Below are 26,589 nucleotides of genomic sequence, written 5' to 3' on the forward strand. Positions count from 1 at the left end.
GAATAAAACTGGTTTTGTGCATCGATTTATTACTATGGATGAGACTTGGATTTACCATTACACACCAAAATCCAAACAGCAGTCAAAACGTTGACAGAAGCCAGTTTCAGCACCAAAGAAGACAAAGTTAGTTCCATCAGCAGGAAGGGTCATGGCATCTGTGTTTTGGGAAGCTAAAGGCATTTTGTTTATTAAATATCTTGAAAAGGGTAAAACAATAACTGGGGAATATTATTCCGATCTTTTAACCAGACTAGACAAAAAAATTTGTGAGAAAAGACCTGGTTTGCAGAAGGGAAAAAAACATCTTTCATCAGGACAGTGTACTTGCCCACAAAGGTATTTTGGCAATGGTTTGAAAATTAAGGATCTGCTATGAATTGTTGGAATATCCACTCGATTCCCCAGATTTGGCTTCCTCTGACTTCTATCTCTTCCCAAAACCAAAACTCTTCCTCACTGGTCAGTGTTTTTCTTCGAATCAAGAGGTGATTGCAGCTATAGAGGGGTATTTTGCAGATCTTACTGGGAATCACTACATGGAGATTGTGTTGAAAAATAAGAGTAATTTTGAAATTATAAATTCGTTTTTTTATTGTTGGGCCAAGAACTTTTCAGACCACATTTGTAATTGATCTTCTGTGCTGCAATGAGACCTGTATGTAGTTTGGTAGAAGTTGATCTTGTTATTTTATAAGAGTCATTTCATAAGTCTAGTATGTTTTATTCTTTCGTTTAGTTTACAGAGAGTACTAGTCAAAATTATTGGTAAAAATGCAAGTGACTCTAGCTTTTACAGTCACTTGGGTTTTAGTATGGATATAATGACAGATGTTTTCCAGATCTTTGGCTGTTTACCTCTATTTCAGCAAGTGTTAAATATCTTCAGAAGTCAGTTTTTGACTTTTTTGCCAATGTTTTTAATCATATGTCCAAAGATAAGATCACTTTCGGGTGATTTGTTGGGGTCAGTTTGACTAATTGCTGGTTCTGATTCTGTCATTGTGTGAGGTCCTGAGAAAATATGTCTTCAGAAGGATAGGTTCTGGATTGTATTAACAGATGTTTTACAATTTTCATGCACCTAGTGTCTTCTTTGTTGTATTGCTTACTTTGGAGTAATGTTTGGCTAGCATATCTGCCATCTGTTTGTTGCTGCTGTATTAATTTCTGGGGAGATTGCATTTGAAGAATGATCAGTATCTGGAAGTGTTGCGTTATTTAATAATCTGATGATGATGATATTCCAGTATTGTGATCTTTTCTTAGTCTCGTCTATTGCAGAATTCTTCCCACTTTTCTTGTTTGCAGTTTGAAATTTCATCTTCAATTTTTTGAATTAATTCTATTAACTTCTTTCTATTTTCTTCTGTATTATTTTGGTTTAACTGTTTGTTGATAATATATCTTTTAGCGATCATAGCATTGAATTATGATCTTTCCAAAATGGAACCCAATTATTTTCCCCGAGTCCTCTGGGAATTGAATTTTTTTCAGCTCTCTGTATGTTGTTATTTAGTTCTAGTAGTTGCTGATCTAATTCTTTACTAATGGGTGTGCTAGTGCAATATGTTTGTAATAGTTGTGTGTATTTAAGCCAATTTGCTTTTCTAAAGTTCCAAGATCTCTTTTTCTGTGTTTTTGGTCTAACTGCAAATTAATGGTTGTTATAATAGGTCTATGATCACTGGTGGCATTCTTTTGTATTTTCCACTGTGTAAGATTTGCAGTTTCATAATCTACTGCTGTGATGTCTAATGCTGATTCTGTACCCATTGTTTTTGACAGATATGTATTTTGTTTGTTGTTTATGATCTCAAGGTTTAGATCAGCAATTATGTCCTCTATTTGTGCTCCTTTCCAATCTAGTTGTGGGTAGCCTCACATTGGGCTTTTGTCATTTTGATCTCCTAAGAGGATCTTTGTATCTGAAATTGTTTGACTTAATTGCTTAAGTAGTTCTGTATTTATATCTGTGTTATCTGGGTGATATGCATTGACTTTTGTAACATAACTGCTTGAAGCCTCTGTGTCATTATTTATATTGCTGTGTGTAGTTGATATGATTTCTTTATATTTAATGTGTTGGGTCCTTAAGAGTATAGCTAGACCTCTGCCAGAACGGTCCAGTCTGTCTTTCCTTAGTGTTGAATAGCCTTTGATTTGCAGCTTCAGATTTTGATTTAGTTTTGTCTCTTGTAGACATGTTATATGGATGTTATTTTTGTATAAAATGTTCTTATGCTCTTACATCTTTTTTTGAGTGCCATTGATGTTAAGCTGAAGTTCGTTGAGAGTCCTTTTAGGCATATTTCTCATCGAGATCCCAGACTGCAGCTCTTGACGTGTCATCTACCCCAGACACGGTAGTATGTTTCTGATCAAAACAGACACTCTTCATGGAATTGGATGTATCAGAGCCCCTGTTATCCAGCAATTTTTAGGGTTCTCTGCAGGCCTTCACAGCTACTGTATTGTTCTGGCCCTCAAAGTCTCCCCACTGTGCTTCTCCTTGCAGAGCAATCCCACACTTCTTGCCAATTTTGCCTTGCACATGGGCTACTGCCTCAGACATGGGATTGGATTTCTGCAAGGCTGCAGAGGATATAGTTTAGATATTACATAAACAGTTCACAAAGGTATTTCATCCTTGTGAATGTGATATTATGCAGTTTGAGTGCAGTGGAAAGGGAAGACAAAAGACTGCTGTGAATGAACATGAGTTATATTGAGAATTGGGTAAACTTAATAAAGTTACTAAAATTTAGAGGACACATTGCTAAAATAATGAGGGCAGCACAATGAATTCTGGCAGTGATGCATAGAACATTGCTTGTGGAAATAAGGAGATTATGGTTCCATGTATTTCGGAAAAAATTAAAATGAGTTGACATCTGCCTTGACGTGCTTTATTATTATACTGGTATTTCCGTGGAGTCAGAAGACTCATCATGGGAGACCCAAACTATCAAAACAATATCTATCATACCTCTTCTTGAATTCATTAACAGATGAAGCACTCACAACTGAGTCAGGCAGTGCATTCCATTCATTCACCACTCTCCAAACAAAAAATCTAGTTCTCACACCCTTGTTAACCACACTCTTCCTTAATTTCCAGGGATGACTTCTTGTTCTTCCATCACTATCACACAGCTGAATTTTCCCTGCATCAATCTTATAAAAACCTTTTAGTAATTTAAATGTTTCTATCATATCCCTCTTCTCTGTCTATCAATCGACATCTGTAATCCACAAATTCTCAATGTAGGGAGTATTTTTTACACCACTCACCAACTTAGTCACTCTCCTCTGAACCCTCTCCACAACTTCCTCATCTCCAAGGAATCCAGGCGACTAGACTTGAGCACAGTAATCCAGATGTGGAAGTATCAGTGCTTTATAAAGAGGAATAATAACCACTTTATCTCTGGATGTTAGTGTGTTCTTCAATAACCAAGTAATTCTATGTACTATCTTGGACACCTTAGCAATGTGCCCTCTGAATTTCAACTCCCTATCCACCAACACGCCCAAGTCCCTAGCTCATCAGTCTCTTGGTGTACCATTCCATCAATGTGGTATACAGCTGGTAATCTTTTAATCCCCAATGCATGACTTTACACTTTTCCACATCGAACTGTCATCCATTATCTTTTGCCTATTTTGCCAGCTTATTTAAATCATCCTGCAAACTCTCGACATCAGCTTGATTTTTTATTGCTCTACCCAACTTTGCATCATCAGCAAACAACTGAATATCTCCCTTCAAGTCATTTCCTATATCATTTATGGACAAATTAAACAATAACGACCCAAGCACTGAGTCCTGAGGCACACCACTGGCCACCTGCTTCATCCTGGACTCTGATCCTCCATACACTACTTTCTGGTATCTCTCCATCAGAGCCAAAGAAATTAATAGTAGAATCATGGCTGGAAATAAGTGTTATTATATTTATAAAAAGTTAATGAGTAATAAGATTCTTAATCTTAATTCTAAATTAAAACTTTATAAAACAATTATAAGACCCATAACAACATATGGATGTGCAGTGTGGCCATTAACACAAAAAGATATAGATAGACTGAGAATCTTTGAAAGGAAAATATATGGACTAATAAAAGAAGAAAATGAAATATGGAGAATTAGAACAAATAATGAACTTTAACAACTAATTAATGGTGAAGATATAGTAAGATATGTAAAGACACAAAGAATAGCGTGGTTTGGGCACATAGAAAGAATGGAAAAAGATAGAGGAGTTAAAAAAATAATTGAATAACCATTAGGACAAAGGAAGAAAGGTAGACCAAGAAAAAGATGGAATGATGATGTACAAAAAGATCTTACAACTTTAAAAGTTAGGAATTAGAAAAGTATTGCACAGAAAAGAAAAGAATGGCTAAAAATTGTTTTGCAAACTAAAACTCATAAACAGTTGTAGATCTAGAAGAAGAAGAAGAACTGCACTCAATACATTTTTGCTACCCTTTCCAAGCTGGTCACCTTCCTAGCTTGCTCTTTGCACTCCTCATGCAAATGGTTGTTACCACTCCTCTTTGTGCTGCCTCCATTAATACCTTCTTCTAGACTGCATGGTTCAACTCTTCAGTCATCCATTTCACACTTGCTCTGTTTAACCTCTTGACCATTGTAATACATTCTGACATTGTCTTGACCAAATAGTTTCTGAGTAAGGTATAAGCAGCATTGATCTCCTTTCTGTCTAGTTCCTCATAAAAGCCTCATAAAAATTCCATATAAAAGCTCTTAAACTAGTAAATATAATACTGTAATCTACAACTGTTAGCTGTGGATTGCAGTTGTAGGTTACAGTAATCCACAACTGTTAACTGTCACCCCCATAACAAGTCTTACTGGAAATGTACATTTTGCTAAAACTGAACTTAAAAAAAAACAGCCATCATTTTGGACAAAGTTGTGGGATTTCTGATATTCTGTTAGACTATCAGAAAAGGCCACAGATATCAGTAAGTATATTTCCATACCTGTTAGAAAACTGATAAATATCGGTGTTTTCTAACAGAATATTAGAATTTGGTTCAACTGGAACCAAATTCTAATATTCTGATGAAAATATCACCCTTTCCACATTGAGAGCTGGCTTTAGGCTCTAATATGTTTCACAATATGCAGAAATTCTTGTATATGAGGACAGGAAGAGAAACTCACTCTTCAAATATGTCTAATTAGTTCTGATTCTTGTCATGATCATTACTTCCTCCCTCCCACTTGCTTAAAAGATTATTATTATTATTTGTGACACCTCCAAGGAGTCCAAAGACTCCTCAAAATTATGAGTACTGTGTTGGGCCAAGTTCCTATGGAGTGAAGGGATGGCAAGACTGTTTCTCAGGTGTCACAATTAAAGTGTTGGAGAGGTTAGTGAGAGCCAATATCCAGAATTGTACTGACAACAGTGGCATTCTCTTTGATGGGTAGCACAGATTTGTTAAAGGAAGGTCATGTTTTAGTAATTTGTTTGCTTATTACAATAAGGAGAATGATACATTGGACAAGGGAGATGGATTGGTATATTTAAATTTGGCAAAGGCATTTGATAATTGCCACATGATAAGTTGATAGTTGGATGATATTAGATTATTGCATTGGATTGGAGATTGGCTATCTGATATGTATTAGCAAGTTGCTTAGAAGGGAGCTAAACATCCTAGAAGCGGAAAGTTACTAGTGGTATGCCTAAATGGTCTTAGGGCCATTGCTGTTTAACCTGTATGTTAATGATATTAGGGAAGGCTTGAAAGGGGATATTCGGTTGTTTGCAGATGATGTAAAGTTGGGAAGAACTACGAGGAGTAGAGCAGATATAGCTTTGTGAGAGAGCATGAAGTGGATGGGCACAAGAGTGGGGTTGCTAGTTTAGTGTTGCAAAGTATAAGGTTTTAAAATTTGGAAGACAAAGATGGGATGTGGAGGATATGTGAAGAGTAGGAAGAGATCTGGGAGTGGTAGTGAATAGCAATCTAAAATTTAGAGGACACATTGCTAAAATAGTGAGGGAAACACAATGAATTCTGGCAATGATACAGAGAACACTGACTTGTTGAAATAAGGAGATTATGGTTCATGTATTTTAAGAAATTAAAAACATAAACTTAAACTTATGTTAAATAAATTTATTAGCTGTAAAATTTTTGCCTAAGTATTTAGGCATCTTCAGTACAATAACACCAATGGAACACAAAATAAGTCATCATAAAATGATCAATTTCAAAAAATGCATACAGCATCAGTAGGGCAATAGATGGTGAGTAAATTCCCAATTATTAAAAAAAAAATACACTAAGATAATCAGGAATGTGCATAAAACTGATATTATTTTCCATAAAGGGAATAACCAAAGGCCATCAGATATGTTTATTCAGTTGTGTAGAAAATACTCGCAGTTCTCCTTATGTAACTGCTCTATAAGGAATCTACTTGTATGTAAAAGTTTAGTTTTCTTCCAAAGGATTCTATGTTTAGTTGATATGGTATGTTTTGCTAGGCTGGACTGCTGAGGTTCAAGATTCTGGATATACAATAGATGTCTGCAGGTCTGTCAGACTGTCCGAAGTAAGACAAACCACAGAGCATGGAATCTGGCAGATACCTGAAGAAAGCTTGTCTTTAGGGGAAGGAAAGTAGAAAATTTTCTGTCAGGATGAATGGATATTGCAATATTAAGAGGTTTTAAAACTTTAACAATACATTCAGAAATTCCTTTAATATATAGGAGTGGAATCCGAGTGATGTGATATCTTCAGGAGATCTAGAGAATGGTGGCTTATAGCCACCATTCTCTAGATCTTTCTTTATCAAGGATTGCAGATTTAATATAATTCAATCATTGCTGTTAGCGTCTTCATTGGAACATATATCATGAGCACGATGCAGAATGCAGAGCATTATACATGTCCATAAGGATATGTGCATTGCATAATGGGATACTAAGGCAACTGATGTGAAGTCATTAGCCTCTATATATACAGGTTGCCCAGTGGTGAAGTGACTTCAGGTGCAAACTTTGTTTACTTACACTTGGATAAAGGATTAAACTAAGAGTACAACTTCTTGGCATCTTTATTTTATGAGTATGATGTAATAAGTTCTTAATGGTTCTGACTTTTAGACTGGGACGATGATGAGAAGTAGCATGAATATAACTATCAGTATGAGGATTTTTTTTTTTCTAAAAACTGAAAATTGCAAACTACTATCTGGTTGACAAAGAATTAAGATAAAGATAAAGATTAAGATAATAAAGAAATTATACTAAAAAGGCTAGTTGGTTATTTTTCTTCTCTTCTAAGGTAAACTGAATTCTTGGATGAAGCACATATATTTTTGAACAAATATTTTGAAATCTGATGATGAACCGTCCCATATTGCAAACATATCATCTACACACACATATACAGGGTGTTCGGGATAAATTTGACAGTTTCGTAAGGAAAAAGAAAATCTTCTTTGTATCTATTAAATTTAATGAATTGACAAAAAACATTACAGGCAGAGTTAATTACAATACTATCAACAAGATTTACTCAAAATAACCACCATTAGCATCGATCACAGCTTCAATTCTGCTTCAGAACCTCGAACAAGCTGATGCTACAGTCTCCCTGGGAAGGGCCGCAAAAACTGTTTTAATTTTATCCATTAACTGGGCTTTTGTATTACTGGAAGTGCGATTGGTGTCTTTTTCAACTGCGCCCCATACAAAATAATCCATGGGGTTAAGGTCTGGGGAGTTTGGAGGCCAAACATTTGGACTGGTGAAGTCGTAGAAATTTTCAGACAACCATTTTTGACTTTTCCCAGAGGTGTGGCAAGGGGCCGAATCCTGCTGCCATACATACGGCCTACCATTGGCTACCCTTGTTATCCAGGGCTTGACTACAGTTAGCAACTCCACGAACAAAGCCCGAATTCCAATGCCAGGGTTCTTCAACACCTGTTCCTGCAGATTTGCGAGGAATTCTGCTGTACGAACGCAATCAGATCGTCTGCTAGGGATCTTTCTTCTTGCTACATCCTCGTAGTCACCATTGCAAGTCTCTAGTTCATGCCTGATTGTTTTTACTGTATTCAGGGAGCATTGGGCAGCAGTCGTAATATCCTTATTTTGATGGCGGGCACGAATCATCATGATCAAGTTATTCTCTTCCATGATTCAGGTGGGTTCCAGCTATCCATCCTTTCTGACATCTTGTATATGAATGAAGAAGGGTCCAAACTTTTAAATGAAGAGAAGTGTGTGTTAATACATGTAACTTACGGAAAAATATAATTAATTATAAATATGTCAAATTTATCCCGAACACCCTGTATATATATATATATACCACATTGTAGGTTTAGGAGAAATGTCTTTAAGGAGACGATCATCAAAACTATCCATTTTAATAATTGGCAACAGAGATAGAATTACCCATAACTGTGCCTTCAATCTGATGGTATAATTTATCTTGTACACTGAAACCAGAGTTGATTACATAGTCAAAAGTTTGTTAATATCTGGAGGAAAATAAGTAAATTAATAGTATCTGTCAAAGGAATGTTCATGAAAAGAGATACTATGTCAAGACTAAACATCTGAAGGTTCTAAATGTAGATTACAAACTTTTGTTTTAAAATCTTAGGAGTTCTTGATGTGAGAAGTAGATGTTCCAGAAAATGAAGATAGTAATGTAATAATTGTTGTTATTGTACTGAAGATGCCAATGATTTTTAGGTAAAAATTTACAGCTAATAAATTTATTTCATGTAAGTTTGTTTCCATCTTTAATTTTTCCAAGTATGTCAGCTTATATGCCTATAATGAAGTGGTTCCATGGATAAGGCCACATATGGATTACTGTGTACAGATCTGGTCACCTGATTTTCAAAAGGATGAAGAGATATTTGTATTCCAGGAGATTGACAAGGTCAGGGATTTGGGAGTGTTCGTGGATAGGGAGTTGAAATTTAGGGGGCACATCGCAAAGTGGCTAAATCAGCTCATCAAATCACTTGGTTGCTGAAAAATACTTTGACAAGCAGAGACAAACAGGTTATTGTTCCTCTGTATTGAGCCTTGATAAGACCCTATCTGTACTACTGTGCCCAGATTTGGGCACCAGGGTTTCTTCTTGATGGGGAGGAGGCGGAGAGGATCCAGAGACGAGTGACCAAGATGATAGCAGGTCTGTGGAATGAACCTTATGAGAACAGGTTGAAGATTTGTGTGTTGCAGAAATTGGCTGATAGGTGGAAAAGGGATGATATGATTGAGACATTCAAATTACTGAAGGGTTTCTATAAGATTAATTCAGAAGATATTTTTGAGATAGGACTGGTGGTGGGAGGACTAGGGGCCATCCATGGAAGCTGGGCAAGAATGTGGTTAGCAATGGTGTTAGAGCTAGGTTTTTTGCTTGGAGAGTAGAATAAGCTGCCAGAATCTGTTGTGGGTGCCATGACTGTAAATGAGTTCAAGGCAAAGTATGATAGATACTATGTGAATGTTGAATAGCTGTTCTCGACGTGATGTTAGGGCCTCCCTCAATGAGTCTACGGACTCCTTGGAGTTGCCCGTTCTAATAATAATAATAATAATATTATTATTTGAAAGGGTACAGAGGCGATTGACTAAGGTGATTTCTGAAATGAAATGTATAGGAAGAAAGGTTGAGATGATGCAATTGACAGAATTTAGTGGATAGGAGGAGGGGGGATATGATAGAGATGTATAAATTAGTAAGGGGCTCTTATCAGATTAATGTTGAAGAGGTTTTTCATAGAATGGGAAGTGGGGAGAGAACAAGAAGTCATCCCTAGAAGCTATTTAAGGAGAGTGAAACCTACACATTCCTTTGCTTACACTCTCCTGGAGTCTGCAGAGAATGTGAATGTATTTAAGGCATGGTAGGAAGAATGGAGGACTTGGGGGGGGGAGGCTTTCATCCAGTTGTGGACAGAAAATTATGATAAGCTGTGTGTGAGAGAAAGAGGATTATTCCACAATGAGACTGACTCCATGGAGGTTTAAAGATAATAATAATAATGAACACTTGTAAATGTCTTCTTACAATAATCATTTTCACTATTACTTTGCTTTTGTAAACTGCAGAGTCATTTTACAGAGAATTTATAAACATCTGTGTGCTTGTAAATTGTTTATTAAAAATGTGTTATACATTTTATTTTTATGCATACTTATTTATTTCTTTAATTATTATTTTATTTTATTTTTTGAGTTTGGGGCTATGGTATCCTCTTTGTAACCCTAATCAGCTGTTGTTCTCTGGGCGGAGTAGTTCTTCTACCATTACTCAGTAAAAGTGCTTTCCAGATGGTATTGATGCTGTTTGAAGGTTTAGCTGTAGGAAGTTTATGTGGCAGTGCCATTTTTCATCTCATTCCACAGGTAAGGTTTTATTTCTGTTGAGGAAAAAAAAAGTTGTCACATATTGCATTGAATAATGTTGACATTACATTAAAATTACAGACATTCTTTTGCTTTAGTTTTTGTTGTGAAGTTAGTTTAGAAACTACGCAAGTACTTATTAGTTTATTTGCTTACTGTTGACATTGGACATTTCTAATGGTAAATGTCATTAATTGTACTAAGTTATACTAAATAGTGGTTAAACATTCAAATAATTTCTTGTTTTTATAGTATAGTAGAGACTATATTATAGACTGTATTATATGGTTTCAGGGCAGTTCGTTCAGTTATTTTTGTCCAATCAAAATCTCCTCCATTACTTTTCTCGTCCAGTAGGACATTTCGTCCAATGCTATTTGTACAATTGAAAATAATTGGATGAAATGCAGGACAATATGCATGATCCACCCTCACACGTTAGGTTAGTCAGTTGACACATTAGGTTAGTCAGTTGACACAAATGAGAAGGGCACAAGACAATATGCATGGTCCATCATCACACATTAGGGTAGGTTAGTCAGTTGACACATTGGCTGGTCAGATTAATTAGGTTAGTCAGTTCAGGTCAGTGCGAAATTCCGAGAAAAGTTTATAATAGTAATCCAGAATAATCGCATATAATCGGCACGAGTTGAGCGTAGCGATGGAGGCTATACCTATGCGGAAATATGACGTCAGAGCGCCTTCCTAGAATAATGTAACCGGACAGATTAGCGAGAGTGTAGGATCACCCAAGGGGCATGAACGAAGGGGTTCGTGGGTGAAAACCGCATTGAGTAGAGGGTGCCCGAATAGGGCGAATAAAAGACAAAGCACGCCGTTTTAAGGGGCTTTTTGACCTTTTGATCTTCGAGTGTAGGATTCGAGTTTTAGTTGGTCGGAGGATTCGTGAGAGAGCGGTGGGTCTTCTACGGTAATGACGGATGGTAGGGTCTTTTCTTGAGAATGCTTGAAGATTTTCAAGCAGAGCTGATCGCGATATGATGGCCATGTGGAATCGAGCCTTAGCAGAATGTCCCATTGGAGAAAGTTTCCTGCGGAGTGGTAGACAGCACGCAACAGTCGGAAACGATTAGAAGAAAAGGCGTAGTACATCGCCAGGCGCAAAGACAGCTGAAGAATATGCAGTACGGTAATCCAGACCTACATGAGATGGCAGCATGAAATCTGAAAGGATCCGGTAATGTAAGAGTTTTCGTTCTATGTTAAAAATTTGTTTAGAAGAACAAGAAATTTGTGTGTGTTGTAACTAAAGGACACTAGTAGAGAACTTTTAGTGAGAATTTGACTGAATTAATTAAGCCCTTGTGGAACAAAGAAAAGTTGTTAAATAGGCAGTGATTTGTGAATGGCTAGACTTGCTTAAATGAAATTTTGAATTAAGGTAATCATTGATAGAGTATTAATGAAAGTGTTCAATAAGTATTCTGTGAGTAACTTGTGAAAGGAATTATATAGTAGTAGTATTTTGCTTAAACCTAATCTTGTCCTTTTCATAATTGAAGGATTTAACTTGCTCTGATTCATTGTGATTTAGTATAACCCTTAACTTAGAGTGAATTTTGATCCATTGAGTATTTAAGCTTACATAACTGTAAATGTTTTGTTTTCCAATAAACATGTTTTGTACCTTATACCTGAGTTATGCCTGATTACGAATTCAAACCACCACTTATGAAATTGAACCTTTTAGCGGGAAGGAATTTAGATATAATTGTTTAAGTGAGATTTGGTCTACGACTGCTAAGTGAATCTGCACAGCGCTAGTGTGAGATAAATTATTGTGTGTATCCTTTTAAATTTTGAATTATTTCCCTGAACAAGAGTCTCTTCTGTTATAGGATATTGGCTGGAGCAGCGAAATATAAATTTTGCCAATATTCGAAGAGGAAATAAATCTGAATTAGTATTTTAGGAGCACGACAATAGATTAGAAGGAGAGTTATTATAGAGGTAGAATAAGATAAAATATAGAGAGAGCAGCGACATAACAATAGAGTAGCCAGTAGGACTTTGATTGTACAAAGTTTTGAGTAAGCAAAAGGATAGATTCTAGAGACAGCAAATTAATGTATAATAAGATTGAGCCTACGACTTACGAAATAACATTATATGAAAGTAAGGATATAACAATAACACAGCCGATAATTTACAGAATATAACACTTGTCAGAAAATTTAAAAGATGCAAAAGAACCAACCACAATTAGCAATTTTTATTCGTTTCGTTCTTGAAGACGGAGTGACGCGAGAAGAATTATTAGATTTAATAGCATTAAAAGATAGTACTCATGGCATTGATGTTAAGGAAGCTTTTGATGTTGCCCTTAAAAATGTTCCAAAAAGTAAATTTGTGGCTCTTAACAATTTCTGGTAGGTAACTAAGGCTCTGCTGCAAAAAATCTGGCCACCCCTGCTATATATATAGACTGTATATAGTATAGTAGAGACAGGTAATCACAGCTCCAGTACCAGACAAAAATTTGGAAATTCCATCTGTCCTACCTGAAGAAGTAAAAATGGCTATCCACCATATGAAAAATGACTGATCACCAGAAATTGATGGTATAAAATCTGATGAATTAAAAATGGGTGGACAAGTACTCTTTAAAGCTGTAGCAGAACGATTTACCTGATATATACAATTAAGGAAAGTACCCACTCAATGAAGACATCAAAGACCATAATTCTGCATAAAAAAGCTGATAAAGAACACATCAATAACTACAGATTCATCTGTCTATTAGCACACACGCATATAAAATATTTGCCAGAATCATCCTCAACAAAAATACAAACCTCCATCAAAGAAAATAGCTGCAAAGAACAGCAAAGCCTGATTAAAAAAAGGCTTTTCGACAATAGATCACATTCAAACTATTACTCAGCTACAGAAAGAGGCAGAGAATACCAGATTCCACTTTGTCTTCTTTTTATAGATTTTAAAAAGGCATTTGACACTGTTGAACATAATGCAGTATTCAAAGCTTTAATAGAACAAGGCATAGAAAAAGCATGCATCCAACTCATAAAAGATATCTACAAAGAAGGCACAACAAATATCACCCTTTTCAATCACCTGATTAAAATTAACTCAAGTAGAGGAGTACATCAGAGCGATGTCTTATCAACTAATCTCTTCACATCTACCGTGGACACAGTACATCAGTACTATCAACATAAGTACTGATCTTGAACTTTGGTGATATTGAGTTGGGGTGGGTTTTAGGATTTTTGTTCTAGTAGCTGACTTTTCGCTGTTTGACCTGATTTCCTGGTGAAAACAATGGGGGCCTTGTGCAACCTGGCGACGCCCCTGCCAGCATAAAATTCTGTCATGCTGTACCTTCATTTAATATTGTGGTTTAAGCCAATATCCCAAATTGCCAGCCCATCCTTGTTCGTTCACTATCCAGGTGGAGACCTAACAGGGTGTACCACGAGAAGGTGAGAAGTGGACATTAGGTCAGAAGTCCTGATCGGTTCTCCACATTCCTTTAAAGGCTATGTGGGGTTCTCCTCTCAGTTATACAGCTTTGACCCTTAAGCATCCCCTTTTGGAAATTTAATGATCTCTTTTAAATGGAACAATGTAGTTAGCTGAGGAATTGGATAAGTACCAGATCAACATAATAGGGGTGACTGAAACAAAAAAAGATAAAAACTGATGAGATCTTTCTGAGCAATAAATACAAAATGTTATATTCTGGCAACGACAATCAAGAAAAAGGAGTAGCCATAGTTTTCAACACTAAATATGCGACTAATCTTATTGAATGGCAGGCAATTTCAAGTAGAGTGATATGGGCAACTATCAGAATGGGGAACTGAACAATGACACTTATTTGTGCCTATAGTCGCACAGAAGGTTCTACTAAGGTAGAAGTGGAGGAATTTTTTGAGGCTTTAAAGAAAGCAACTGAGACAATGAAAAGTTGGTCCTTGTTGGAGATCTAAATATTAGGAAATGATTGTCAGGCATACAAAAATATTTTAGGAAAATTTGGGGAAAAAGGCAAAGCTAATAATAATGGCAAATACTTGTTGGATTTCTGCTCGAGACATGGACTGGTTATTACTAACACCATGTTCCAACGTAAAAAATGTGCACAAATTCACATGGAGAGAAGAGGCAAGGAATAAGAAAAGTCTCATCGACTATGTTATTGTTGGTAGTGATGTTTTCTCTCTGGTGCAGAACACTAGAGTGTACATAGGATTTGAAATTGGAAGCGATTGCCATTTAGTATTGAGCAGGATAAAATTGAATTTCATATTGAAAAGCAGAACATGTAAGAAAGTTTTAAAGTGAATAAAAGTTTTCAAGTGTGAACTGTAGGCTAAAATACACAAACATTATTCAAGAAAAAATGAAAGAGTTTGAGAACAGGAATGAAACTTTGGAGATCCAGTGTCAAGCTCTGAAGAAAACATTGATTGATTCAGCCAGAGAGACATGTGGTGAGGTTGTCTGCAAGGATGGCAAAATCAAAACTCCATGGTGGACTCAGGAAGTTAAAGAGACAGTGAAGGAAAAGAAGAAAGCATATCAAAAGTTCCTGGCAAATAAATCAGCTTGTGCTCTTAGAGAATGCATAGACGAATGTAAGAAAGCTAAGCATTCTGTAAAACTAACTAAACATAGGTCATTAGAAGACTTTGGTAAGAATATAGAAAATAAATATCAAGAAGGTGGCAAGATATTCTGGAGGTTGTTGATGAAGCTCAGAAATGGAGGAATGAGTGCTGTAAAAGGAATTAGAGATGATAAAGGTGATATGAAAACTGAGAAAAAGATATATGGAGTAATTACTTCGAAAAATTGCTAAATGGAACTAGCAGTGATGACAGCACAGTGATAAAAAAAAAAAAAAAACACCGACTAGGCATGCAGTCGGGAATACATATCCATACTTGAATTAGAAAAAGCCATCAAAGTCGGAAATGTAGAAAGGCAGCTGGAGTAGATGATATTTGACCAGAAAATGCTTATGTATATGGAGGTATAAAAGTTTTACGTTGGCTGCGCTGCATAGTTCAGAGGACCTGGACAGAGGGATGAATTCCAGATGATTAGAGTAGAGCTCCCATAGTATCAATATATAAAAAGAGAAATAAATCTGAATGCAAGAATTTCAGAGGTATATCTCTAATGAGTGTTCCTGATAAGATTTATGCCAGTATTATTATTATTACCCCAAGACCTCATGGAGTCAAAGACTCTTCTGGGAGGCCCTTTTATCACACACACATCTCAACATACCGTGTCTTAAACACACTCAAACTCCTTGCAGACACCACGCTCTCAGGCAAGGCATTCCAATCATTCACAACTCTGCACGAAAAAAACCTCCCTCTCGCTCCCCTACTCACACCCTCTTTATACAGTTTCCAGGGATGACCTCTGGTTCTCCCCTGATCTCCTACTATTCTCTGTAGAACTTCACCATTGATCTTATAATAACCCCTTACCTACTTGTAGGTCTCTCCACCAGACTCTGCAAATTACATCTTCTCAATATTTTCTCATACTTGACATTCCAGAGGTTCAGAAACTACCTTAGTCAGTCTCCTTTGGACCCTTTCCAACATCTCTTCATCCTTCTGAAAACCCCGTGACCAAATCTGGGCATGATAATCCATGTGTGGCCTAATCAAAGCCTTATACAACGGAACAAGAATCTCCCTACTTCTACACGTCACTGTCTTCTTGCATCATTCCCAGAAGCCTTTGTGTTGTCTTCACAATTTTGGCGGCGATGTGTCTCCTAAATTTTAGATCCTTATCCACTATCACTCCCAGATCTCTTATTTCCTCTATCTCCAACAATATATTCTCACCGAGCATAAATTCTGCATCTCATCTTTGTTTTCCAAATTTTAAAACCTTACATTTTGCAACATTGAACTCACATCCCCATTTCCGTGCCCAATCACTCAATTTATTCAAGTCTTCTTGCACGGCCACAACATCTTCACTACTGTTTATGGTTCGTCCCAACTTTGCATCATCTGCAAACAACTGAATATCTCCATCCAAATCTTTGCCACTATCATTAATATATTAATATACAAGTTAAACAGTAATGGCCCTAAAACAGACCCCTGAGGCACTCCACTAGTGACTTTCCTTCTCCTGGATATCGCACCCCCCCCCCATACACAACTTGTTGATACCTATCATATAGCCAGTCTCCAATCCAATGCACTAATCTAATATCCAACCCCATCTGCTCTAGTTTGACTGTCACCTTATCATGAGGTACTCTATCAAAAAGCCTTTGCGAAATCCAAGTATATTACTGTGTATCCTTCTCCTCTGTCCAAGGAAGCAGTCACTTTATTGTAATAAGTAAGTAGATTACTAAAACATGACCTCCCTATAGCAAATCCATGCTGTCCATCAAAGATAATACCATTGTTGTCGACCCAACTCTGGATCCTAGTTCTCACAAGCTTCTCCAACAACTTAACCATAACACCCAACACAGATAGGCCCATAGTTTGATGCTTGAGTTCGATCACCTCCTTTATGAAGTGGCACAATCTTGCCCTCCTTCCACTCCTTAGGAACTTGACCAAGTGCAAGACTCATATTAAAAAAATATGTCAAGTCAGGTGTCAACTCTCTGGCACATTCCTTCAGAATACGCGGTGATATATTATCAAGTCCCACAGCCTTATTTACATCTAGTTTACTCAACTGCCAAACACCTCTTGCTCACTTACAGTCAGTCTCTCCTCCCCATGATCAACTGCTCTCAATCTCTCCATGAAGTCACATTCACAAGATTGAAAGATCTTTATGAACTGCTCATTAAGTATCTCCACCACACATTCTGCAACAGCTATCTTTATACCATTTTCTCCAATCACTGTCATCCTTCCATAATCATTCTTTCTTTTTCTGGCTACATATCGAAAGAACTCCCTAGGATTCTTGTTGGCTTCATTAGCTAACTGCTGTTCATACCTCTCTTTAGCTACTCTTGCCAACCAAGTCACCCTCCTTGCCTGGTCTTTGTAGACCTCATGAAATTGGTTATTTCCACTTCTCTTATGCTGCTTCCACAATGCCCTTTTTCTCTGTTTTGCATGTTTAATCTCTTTATTCATCCATCTCACACCTACCTTATTTCACCTTCTGAACCTTGGAATACATTGCATCTACTAGATAGTTTTTGAAAATCCCCCAAGCTGCATTGATCTCTTTTCCAGCTAACTCCCCATTCCACGCTACACCTTCAAGCTGTCTCCTGAGCTCTTCATAATCACCCCCTTTTAGTTCCACATATACCCTTTTCTCACAGGGGTCCTCACACTGCTGGCAACCACCCAGGTAATTACCTCATGGTCACTTTCACCAATTGGTGGATGATTTGACACCTCATTTATAATTACATCCTCTGATGAGATGACCAAATCCAAGACCCTTAATCCTCGTGTGCCCTCTGTAACATACTGTCTGAGAAACTGTATACTTGAGAAACAGTTGAGAAGGATTGTGAAAGAGAAGCTTGGTGAATAATAAGCTGGATTTAGGCCAAACAGCAAAAATCAGAGGGGGCATGTGTTGGGTGTTTTGAATGGTTGAGAGAAATTTGTCAGAATCAACCATGCATGCATTTGAGAAAAAGTATGATGATATGAGATTGGTTTATTTCTGTGGGTGATGATGCAACTGAGCCATCTAGGTGTAGTAGCAGTAGAGGAAAAGTTATGGTCATTTGCTTTGTCAAGGGATGAAAGGTACGATGCAGGTTTCCTGCTGTTGGCTCTTCTGAAGTAACTATAATGCTTAATAATATTAAGCATCAAGAGTACTGAAAATTGCTCTTCAGTTTGTTTCTCTCGCATCTCTTTCCCTATTGGTGTTCATGTCGTGATTAATATGTGGTGTGATTTATACCATTGCTTCACAACTGATTTGTTGTAGCACTGTGGTACTGTAAAGAAGGTATCAAAAATATTTATGGATGTGCATTTTTTATAGTATAAAACCACCAGTTATTGGCTATCAGTCAGTTGAATATTTTTTTTTAATTTAAAAAAGGCTAATAGGGAAGAGTTTATATGCTACTCTGCCTTATTGCTCGGAAATGCCAGAAAGGTTTTTAATTACAAGCTGATAGTTTACTACTTGAAAGGTTTCTTTAAATCATAAGAATAGATAGAAAGGACCTGAGGGGAATCATAATTATATGTGATAAATAAAACAGATTTAATTTTCACATCATAATAGACAAATTTTCAAAAAAGTTGAAGTTATTAGGTTCACAAGAAAATTATTGCAAATTTGATTTTGTCTGTCCATAATTATACTCCTCCTCAGATGAAATATCATATCTGTCTAGAACAGTTCTCAAATAATGAAGTGATGGTGTGAAATGAACTACATATGCACCTCATTATTGAAAGAAAAGTATGAGCTGTTAGATTTAAAGTGTGATTGTGCCCTTCAAGTTCATTTAGAAGAGATTCAATTTTCCTAATTTCGGTTAAAAACAGGAAAGCATTTCATTTCCATCAACTGGAGAAAACAGCAATAAATAATCTTCTGCCATTTACTACCATTATCTGGCAGAACAAAGCCTTTTTTAGTGGGCACTATCAAGAATTTAAAGGGATAATTTTTAAAAAAATCTCAATCAGGAATAGCACATAGCAGCGTTTCTTTCCAGGCTGCACTTTTTTGCTGTTTAAGAAATCTTGCCTTACTGTCTATAAAACAGCAACTGAGTGATGAAATAGACGTCAACAATGTCATCGACGATTTTGCGAACAGAGAAGCAAGAAAAATAACATTTTTAACGTTGAAATTAAAGTTTTACTTCAAAAATAAACATGGTGTTTTTAATTTATTTCCCTATACATCATTTTGACTTTTTGTAATTTTTTATAAAACCTAAGTAGGAATTACCAACATTTCGGAAAAACTGTGCCATTTATAACATAATAAATCTAAAAGCATGTTTCGAATACATATGGGAACATAATTAATTAAATTGGAAGTAAAAGATTAAAAGTATATCATCGTTGAACAAAATTTTAATTTTTATTAAACAAATAAATAATATGATCTAATTATGTTACTACTTATTTTTAATGAGATGGTTGAGCTTCACGGCCTTTGCAGAGTTGCTGGATATCTGGCTCAATATTGGTCAAATTCAGCGAAGATCGGCACACACACAAAGACTATTTCTGTATTTTGTTTTTATTTGAAGGAGCAATGAAAATTCTTTCTTACAAAGATAGGTTCTAGAGAATTGCATGACAATTTTCAATGCTGCTTCAGATAATTTGGGAAATTCATTTCTCACTGAAGGCGAGATCCAAAATCGAGCCAAACCAAGATCACAGAATTGCATTTTAAGTCCACCGTCACTTGAAAGCCCAATTAATTGTTCTTTTTTCAATAACGAAAGGTCGTTCTTGTGACTGCAAGTCTGAAATGGATTGTGAACCCACAGAAATTTCTTATAAAAGTTATTCGGAAAATTTGTTTCAAAATTCCGTTTCAGATTTTTGAGATGGTCACAAACTCTTTCCAGAAACTCAGAATCAACAAAAATATAATTTTCCACTAAAAAGGATTCCAATGTTGGAAATGGTATAAATTGTCTGTCTTTTACATAATTAATCCATAAAACCAGTTTTTTCTCGAATGCCTTTATTTTGTCATAGGCATCGAGAACAGTTAAAGAATTTCCCTGAAGGGAGAGATTCAGTTCATTTAATTTCGAAAAAATGTCTGAAAGATAGAATAGTGTTGATAACCATGCTTCGTCAACAAGGAGTGATTCAAAATAAGAATTACATTCATTTACAAATAATAAAACTTCGTGCTTTAATTGAAATAGCCTTGTTAATACTTTGTTCCTGGAAAGCCAGCGAATTTTAAATGAATCAAAAGTTGTATATATTCACTGCCCATTTCATCGCAGAGTACTGAGCTACTCTGCGATGTTAGAGCTACTCTAACCTGTTATTTAACGGTCAAGCTTTAATAAAATTAACTAGCTTTACAGTGTTATATAGCACAGTTTTAAATTCTGGTGGCATTCATTTGGAGGCTAATTGCTTCCCTATGTATGAAACAATGTACCCAATTCATTTCCGGAGCTACTCCCTTGACCATAGAAACAACCCCACTATTCCTGCCTGCCTGTAATTCAAACAGAAGCATATACATTTTTCCCACTGGATCCCTTTGTGTATTATGTAATTATTGATAGGGTGAAATATTTCTTCTCCAATTGTTCGGGATGGCAAAGTTCTACAAAACAGAATATCATCATGAATGTTGTTATCATGCGCATATCTTATGTAGCATGTTAACTGCACATCACTTGTAACATCAGTAGTCTCGTCTATTTGTAATGCATAATAAGGGCTCTTCTTAACTCTTTCGATTAACTGGGATTCTACATCACCTGCTATATCATTAATTCTGCAGCCGACAGTGTCATTTCAAAGAGGAATTAAATCAACATCTTTTAGTAACTTGTTGCCAAACATAGTTTTTACCACATCTTTTATATTCTTGTTGAGAGGCTTATACGCTGGTTAAACATGATAACTAATATTTAAGGAATTGACAGCGTATACTAGAAATATAAATTAAATAAACTTTAATATATACTTTCCGATATTTCGGGAAACGTCACATTGCCATCTTCTTGGGAACTTAATACAAAGACACGTGCACACAAGTACTACATAACAGCAAATGAGAACTGAAGCTAGGAAGCTAACGTTTTCCTAAAGTCCTGATGGTGCCCCCTGGCGGGCTATATTGGTGGTTCTTGGCCTTTGGGCTGAAGTTCTTCTGATAAATGTTTCCCAAATTTGGGGCGGTCTCATGCATCCAAATTTGTTGAGGTTTGGCATGTTCCTAAGGGCTATTCCATGAATAGTCTTTCATACTTGAACTTGCTGTGGTGTATGACTGTGGCTTTCTTCCATCTTATTCTGTGGCGAGTATCCAGAGCGTGGTCTGCAAGCCCAGAGTGGCTGTACTGGTGAAATTGGATGTAATCCTTGTGTTCTGAGATTCTGATATTTGCTGTCCTGCCTGTTTGGCCAAAGTAAGACAATTTACAGTTGCAAGGGACCTGGTATACACCAGGTAGGTCTAGGGGAAGTGGTTGGTCTTTAGTGGAGCGGATAAGGGATGCCAATTTTCTATGTGGTCTGTAACAAGTGGTTAAGTCATGTTTTCTTAAGATTTTGTTGATTTTTTCCGAGACGCCTCGGATGTAGGGAATGTTGATGGATTTAGAGTAATCTTTTTTGTGAAGGGGAGGGGGTGGTGGGTTGTGGATAACTGGGTTAAGTATTTTCTGGATTTTTTTTTTTTTTTGGGGGGGGGGGTAGCCATTGGCTGAGAAAGTGTCACGGATGTGATTTAGTTCAGTGGTTAGGGCTTGATCATTTGAACAGATTATTTTTGCCCTGTTGAATAGTGTCTTAATAACTCCATATTGTTGTGAGGGTGGGGTGATGGGATTGTTGGTGAATGTATCTGCCTGTATGGGTGGGTTTTCTATAAACTGAGAAAACCAAGGTTCCATCAGGTTGGCACGGGTGACTAGTGTGTCTAGGAAGGGGAGGTTATTGTTTTCCTCTTTTACCAGGGTGAACTTGATTCTAGGGTGTTGGTTGTTTAAGTGTGTTAGGAAGGAGAGTAGTGAATCCGGGCCATGTGGCCAAATAGCAAACACATCATCAACGTAGCGAAGCCATATGGTAGGTTTTTGTGGGGCTGAGTTTAAGGCTTTCTCTTCAAAAGTCTCCATAAAGCAGTTGGCCAAGGGTGGGGAAAGTGGTGAACCCATGGCTGTCCCCTCTATGTGTTTGTAGAATTTTTCCTGCCAAACGAAATAGCCTGAGTTCATTGTAAACTGAACTAGGGCTGAGATATCGTGAGGAAATTTAGCTTGGATTACCTCTAGGGTTTCTTTGAGAGGTACATTCGTGAATAGGGAGGAGACATCAAAACTGACCATTATGTCATTATGTTGCAGTGTAAGGTTTTCTATACTGGCTTTGAAGTGGGCTGAGTTTTTTATGTGTGATGGTGTGTTGCCAGTATAGTGTGAGAGCATTTGGCTAAATGCTTGGCTAGTTTGTAAGTGGGGGAATCAATGCCATCCACTATGGGACGTAATGGCACATTTTCTTTATGTATTTTTGGGAGTCCATATATGCAGGGGGGTCTAGAGTTGTAGGGTTTTAGTCTGTTGGTAACCTCCACAGGCCAAGAAGTAACCTTCTTAAGGAGCCTATGGAGTTTTCTAATTTGTGAGTTGGTGGGATTGTAATTAATGGGGAGGTAAGTGGATCGATCTAACAGCAAAGCCTTGAGCTTACCTGTGTAGTCATTAAGGTTGAGTACCACAGTGGCATTCCCCTTATCCGCTTTGGTGATCACTATTTCTTTGTTTCTCTTCAATTCTTGTAGTGCCTTGTATTCACTAATGGATATGTTGGATTTTGGAGGTTTTGCTTTTTTGAGAACACAGACTACATCCAATCGAATATCGTTGGCGATGTGGCTTGGAAGTTGGCGAATTCCGCGTTCAATTTGGATCATTAATTCCTCGGCCGGTAATTTCTTAGGAGCAATGGTGAAGTTATGACCACGTGACAGAGCGTTGAGTGCTTCAGGCTTCAAGATAACTGAAGAAAAGTTAACTACAGTGTTGGTTTGTAGTTTAGGTTTGGACGCCGAGTTCTTTATTAATTTATCAAACTTGTTGATATGTCGGCTCCGTATTCGTTCGAATTCTTTATTAGCTGCCGTACACGAGACGTCATGTAGGACTGACCAAAGCTCGTGATTAAGCGTAAGTGAAAGCTCATTCTCTAGTGCTAAAATAGCTCTGTTTATGTCGGCTAGGGAGCCGCGTGTAGCGGTAATTTGCTCCCGAAGTAAAGCCTGGCTTGCCCGGTTGTAGATACGGAGAGCTTTCTGTGAGACGAAGCGGTGTTTAAATTTTACACAGTTTGGGATAACTTGATTATCCCGACTGCGTTTTAGGAATGCCAGACGGTTAAGTTGTCTGGATAACTTAAGCTTGCCATAATGGCTGGCCTTGCGTGCGAAGGAATCTCCATGGATGATCATTATTCTTGTTGAGAGGCTTATACGCTGGTTAAACATGATAACTAATATTTAAGGAATATTAGTTATGCATGAGACTGCCCCAAATATGTGAAACATTTATCAGAAGAACTTCAGCCCAAAGGCCAAGAACCACCAATATACCCCGCCAGGGGGCACCATCATGACTTTAGGAAAACGTTAGCTTCCTAGCTTCAGTTCTCATTTGCTGTTATGTTGTACTTGTGTGCACATGTCTTTGTATTAAGTTCCCAAGAAGATGGCAACGTGACGTTTGCCGAAATATTGGAAAGTATATATTAAAGTTTATTTAATTTATATTTCTAGTGTATGCTGTCAATTCCTTAAATATTAGTTATCACATCTTTTATAGCTGGAAGTAGCAAATTTTTCCCGATAGAATGAGGTTTCCCTGGTTTCGCCATTCTCAAACTTAAGAGTAAAAAACAAACGCACGTAAACAACTAACACCCCAGAATCAAGTTCATGCTGGAAAAAGAGAAAAACAACAGCCTCCCTTCCCTAGACACACTAGTCACCCGCCAGCCTGATGGAACCTTGGTTTTCTCAGTGTATAGAAAACCCACCCATACAGGCAGGTACATTCACCAACAACCCTCCCCCCTCACAACAATATGGAGTGGTGAAAACACTGTACTATACAACAGAGCTAAACTAATCTGTTCTAACGACATGGCCCCTAAACATTGAACTAAATCGCATCCTCAACACTCATCATCATCATCATCAAATTCCTGCCATGTACCCGCAAGGGGTGTACAGGATATGATAGTACTACATGAAAAAAATTACATCATTATTAATTTCCTATCTACAATTTTCCTCCAAATCAGTCTGTTACTTGTCAACACTCCAATATTATCAGATCTTATATTTCTATCGTCTAAAGCACTTTATACCGTATTAATCCACCTATATCTTGGTCTTATTCTCGGAAGACCAAGTTATAGGTGGATTGATTATAGCAGGAAAACACCTCTCGTTTTCCTGCCAACCTGGCAGAGAACACTTGTTTTGCTAATCTTTCCTCGCCCATTCTGTTTAGGTGACCATACCACCTGAGAAGCTCTGCTAACGCATTCCTGGATGCTGACAATGTCAAGTTCTTTCCTAATATCCTCGTTTTTAATATGATACTGCCACTGATGCCATCTGTTCACGCCTATAATCTTTCTCAGGACTCTCATATCTCAAGTCTCTAGTCTTTGTTCAAGTGTTTTACTTCTGACCCAGCTCTCAGATCCATAAGTTAAAACTGGTTTGAACACTGTCTTGTATACAGCTAATTTAGTGTTCCGACTAATTTCTCTCTTATTCCATATGAATTTATTCAATTGACTTCCCACCATACCAGCTTTGCTGATTCTGTTGTCTATTTCTATATTTAATTTACCATCTTCAGTAAAAATCGTGCCTAAATAGCTGAAATGTTTTACTTGTTCCACAGGTTCTCCATTCACAACACAGTTGACATTTTCAATGATTCTGCCTATTTTCATTGTCTTTGTCTTTTTATTGCTGACCTTCATACCATATCTATTACAAGATCTATTCAATTTAGTCAGAGAATCTTGCAGACTTGTAGCGGATTTATTTAGAAGTATAACATCATCCGCATAAAGCAAAGAGCTGACATTAACATCTCCAATTTTGATATCAGGTTTAATACCACTTTCCTTCATAATGTGATCCATATAGATAATGAATAACACAGGGGATAATGTACATCCTTGTCTCACACCAGATTTAACATTAAACCATCTTCCTGTACTTCCTTCAATTCTAACTGCTGACTTACAATTCAAATAAAGACTAAGTATTGCTTGATATAATGTCCCATTGACACCATATAACTGCAGCGTATTGAATAGCTTCTCTCTTGGCACCTTGTCATATGCCTTTTCAAGATCGACAAAACTTAAATAGAGATCTTTGTTATATTCCCATGATTTCTTGACTATTTGTTGTAAAGTGAAGATCTGATCCTGACATCCTCTATTTGGCCTGAATCCAGCTTGTTTTTCACCAAGCTTTTCTTCCACAATCCTTCTCAACCGTTTCTCAAGTATACTTGCATAGATCGTGCCAGGAACACTCAGTAGGGAAATACCTCTGTAATTCTCACATGCAGTTTTATTTCCCTTTTTATATATGGGTACTATGAGAGCTCTCCTCCAATCATCGGGAATTCGTCCCTCTGTCCAGGCTTTCTGAACTATGCAGTGCAGCCACTGTAAGACTCTTATACCACCATACTTCAGCATTTCTGGTCGAATATCATCTACTCCTGCTGCCTTTCCACATTTCAAGCCTTTGATGGCTTTTTCTACTTCAAGTATGGATATGTATTCCTGACTGCATGCCTGGTCAGTGTTTTTTACCACTGCGCTGTCATCACTGCTTGTTTCATTTAGCAGTTTTTCAAAGTAATTACTCCATACTTCAAGGATATCTTTTTCTCCCGTTTTCATGTCACCTTTATCATCTCTAATTCCTTTTATAGCACTCTTTCCTCCATTCTTAAGCTTCTTCAACAACCTCCAGAATATTTTGCCACCTTCTTGATATTTATTTTCTATATTCTTGCCAAAGTCCTCCCATGACTTTTGTTTAGCTAGTTTTACACAGTGTTTAGCATTCTTGCATTTGTCTCTATATTCTCTAAGAGCACAAGCTGACTTATTTGACAGGAACTTTTGGTATGCTTTCTTCTTTTCCTTCACTGCCTCTTTAACCCCTGGTGTCCACCAGGGAGTTCTGATTTTTTTATCCTTACAAACAACCTCACCACATGCCTCTCTGGCAGAATCAATCAATGTTTTCTTCAGAGTTTGCCACTGAATCTCCAAGGTTTGATTCCTGTTCTCAAACTCTTTCATTTTTCCTTCAATAATCTTTGTGTATTTTAGTCTACAGCTCAAATCTGAGAGCTACTCAACTTTTATTCGCTTTAAAACTTTCTTACATGTTATTCTTTTCAATA

The 26,589-nt window shown here is 37.0% G+C and overlaps 1 protein-coding gene across 2 annotated transcripts in view; it reads left to right on the forward strand.

Moving 5' to 3' along the window:
- Nucleotides 1–26,589, forward strand: part of LOC150097440 (metal cation symporter ZIP14-like) — a 219,265-nt gene that overhangs the window by 46,302 nt on the left and 146,374 nt on the right. For both annotated transcript variants that reach the window (XM_090406877.1, XM_090406876.1), the window contains exon 3: nucleotides 10,267–10,436. In XM_090406877.1, coding sequence (XP_090263003.1) covers nucleotides 10,267–10,436 — 170 coding nt within the window. The remainder of the gene's footprint in view (nucleotides 1–10,266; nucleotides 10,437–26,589) is intronic.

The sequence above is a fragment of the Typopeltis vanoorti genome, chromosome 17, assembly GCF_054136105.1.
Source record: "Typopeltis vanoorti isolate ZY-2024b chromosome 17, IOZ_Tvanoo_1.0, whole genome shotgun sequence".
Classification (NCBI taxonomy): Eukaryota; Metazoa; Arthropoda; class Arachnida; order Uropygi; family Thelyphonidae; genus Typopeltis; species Typopeltis vanoorti.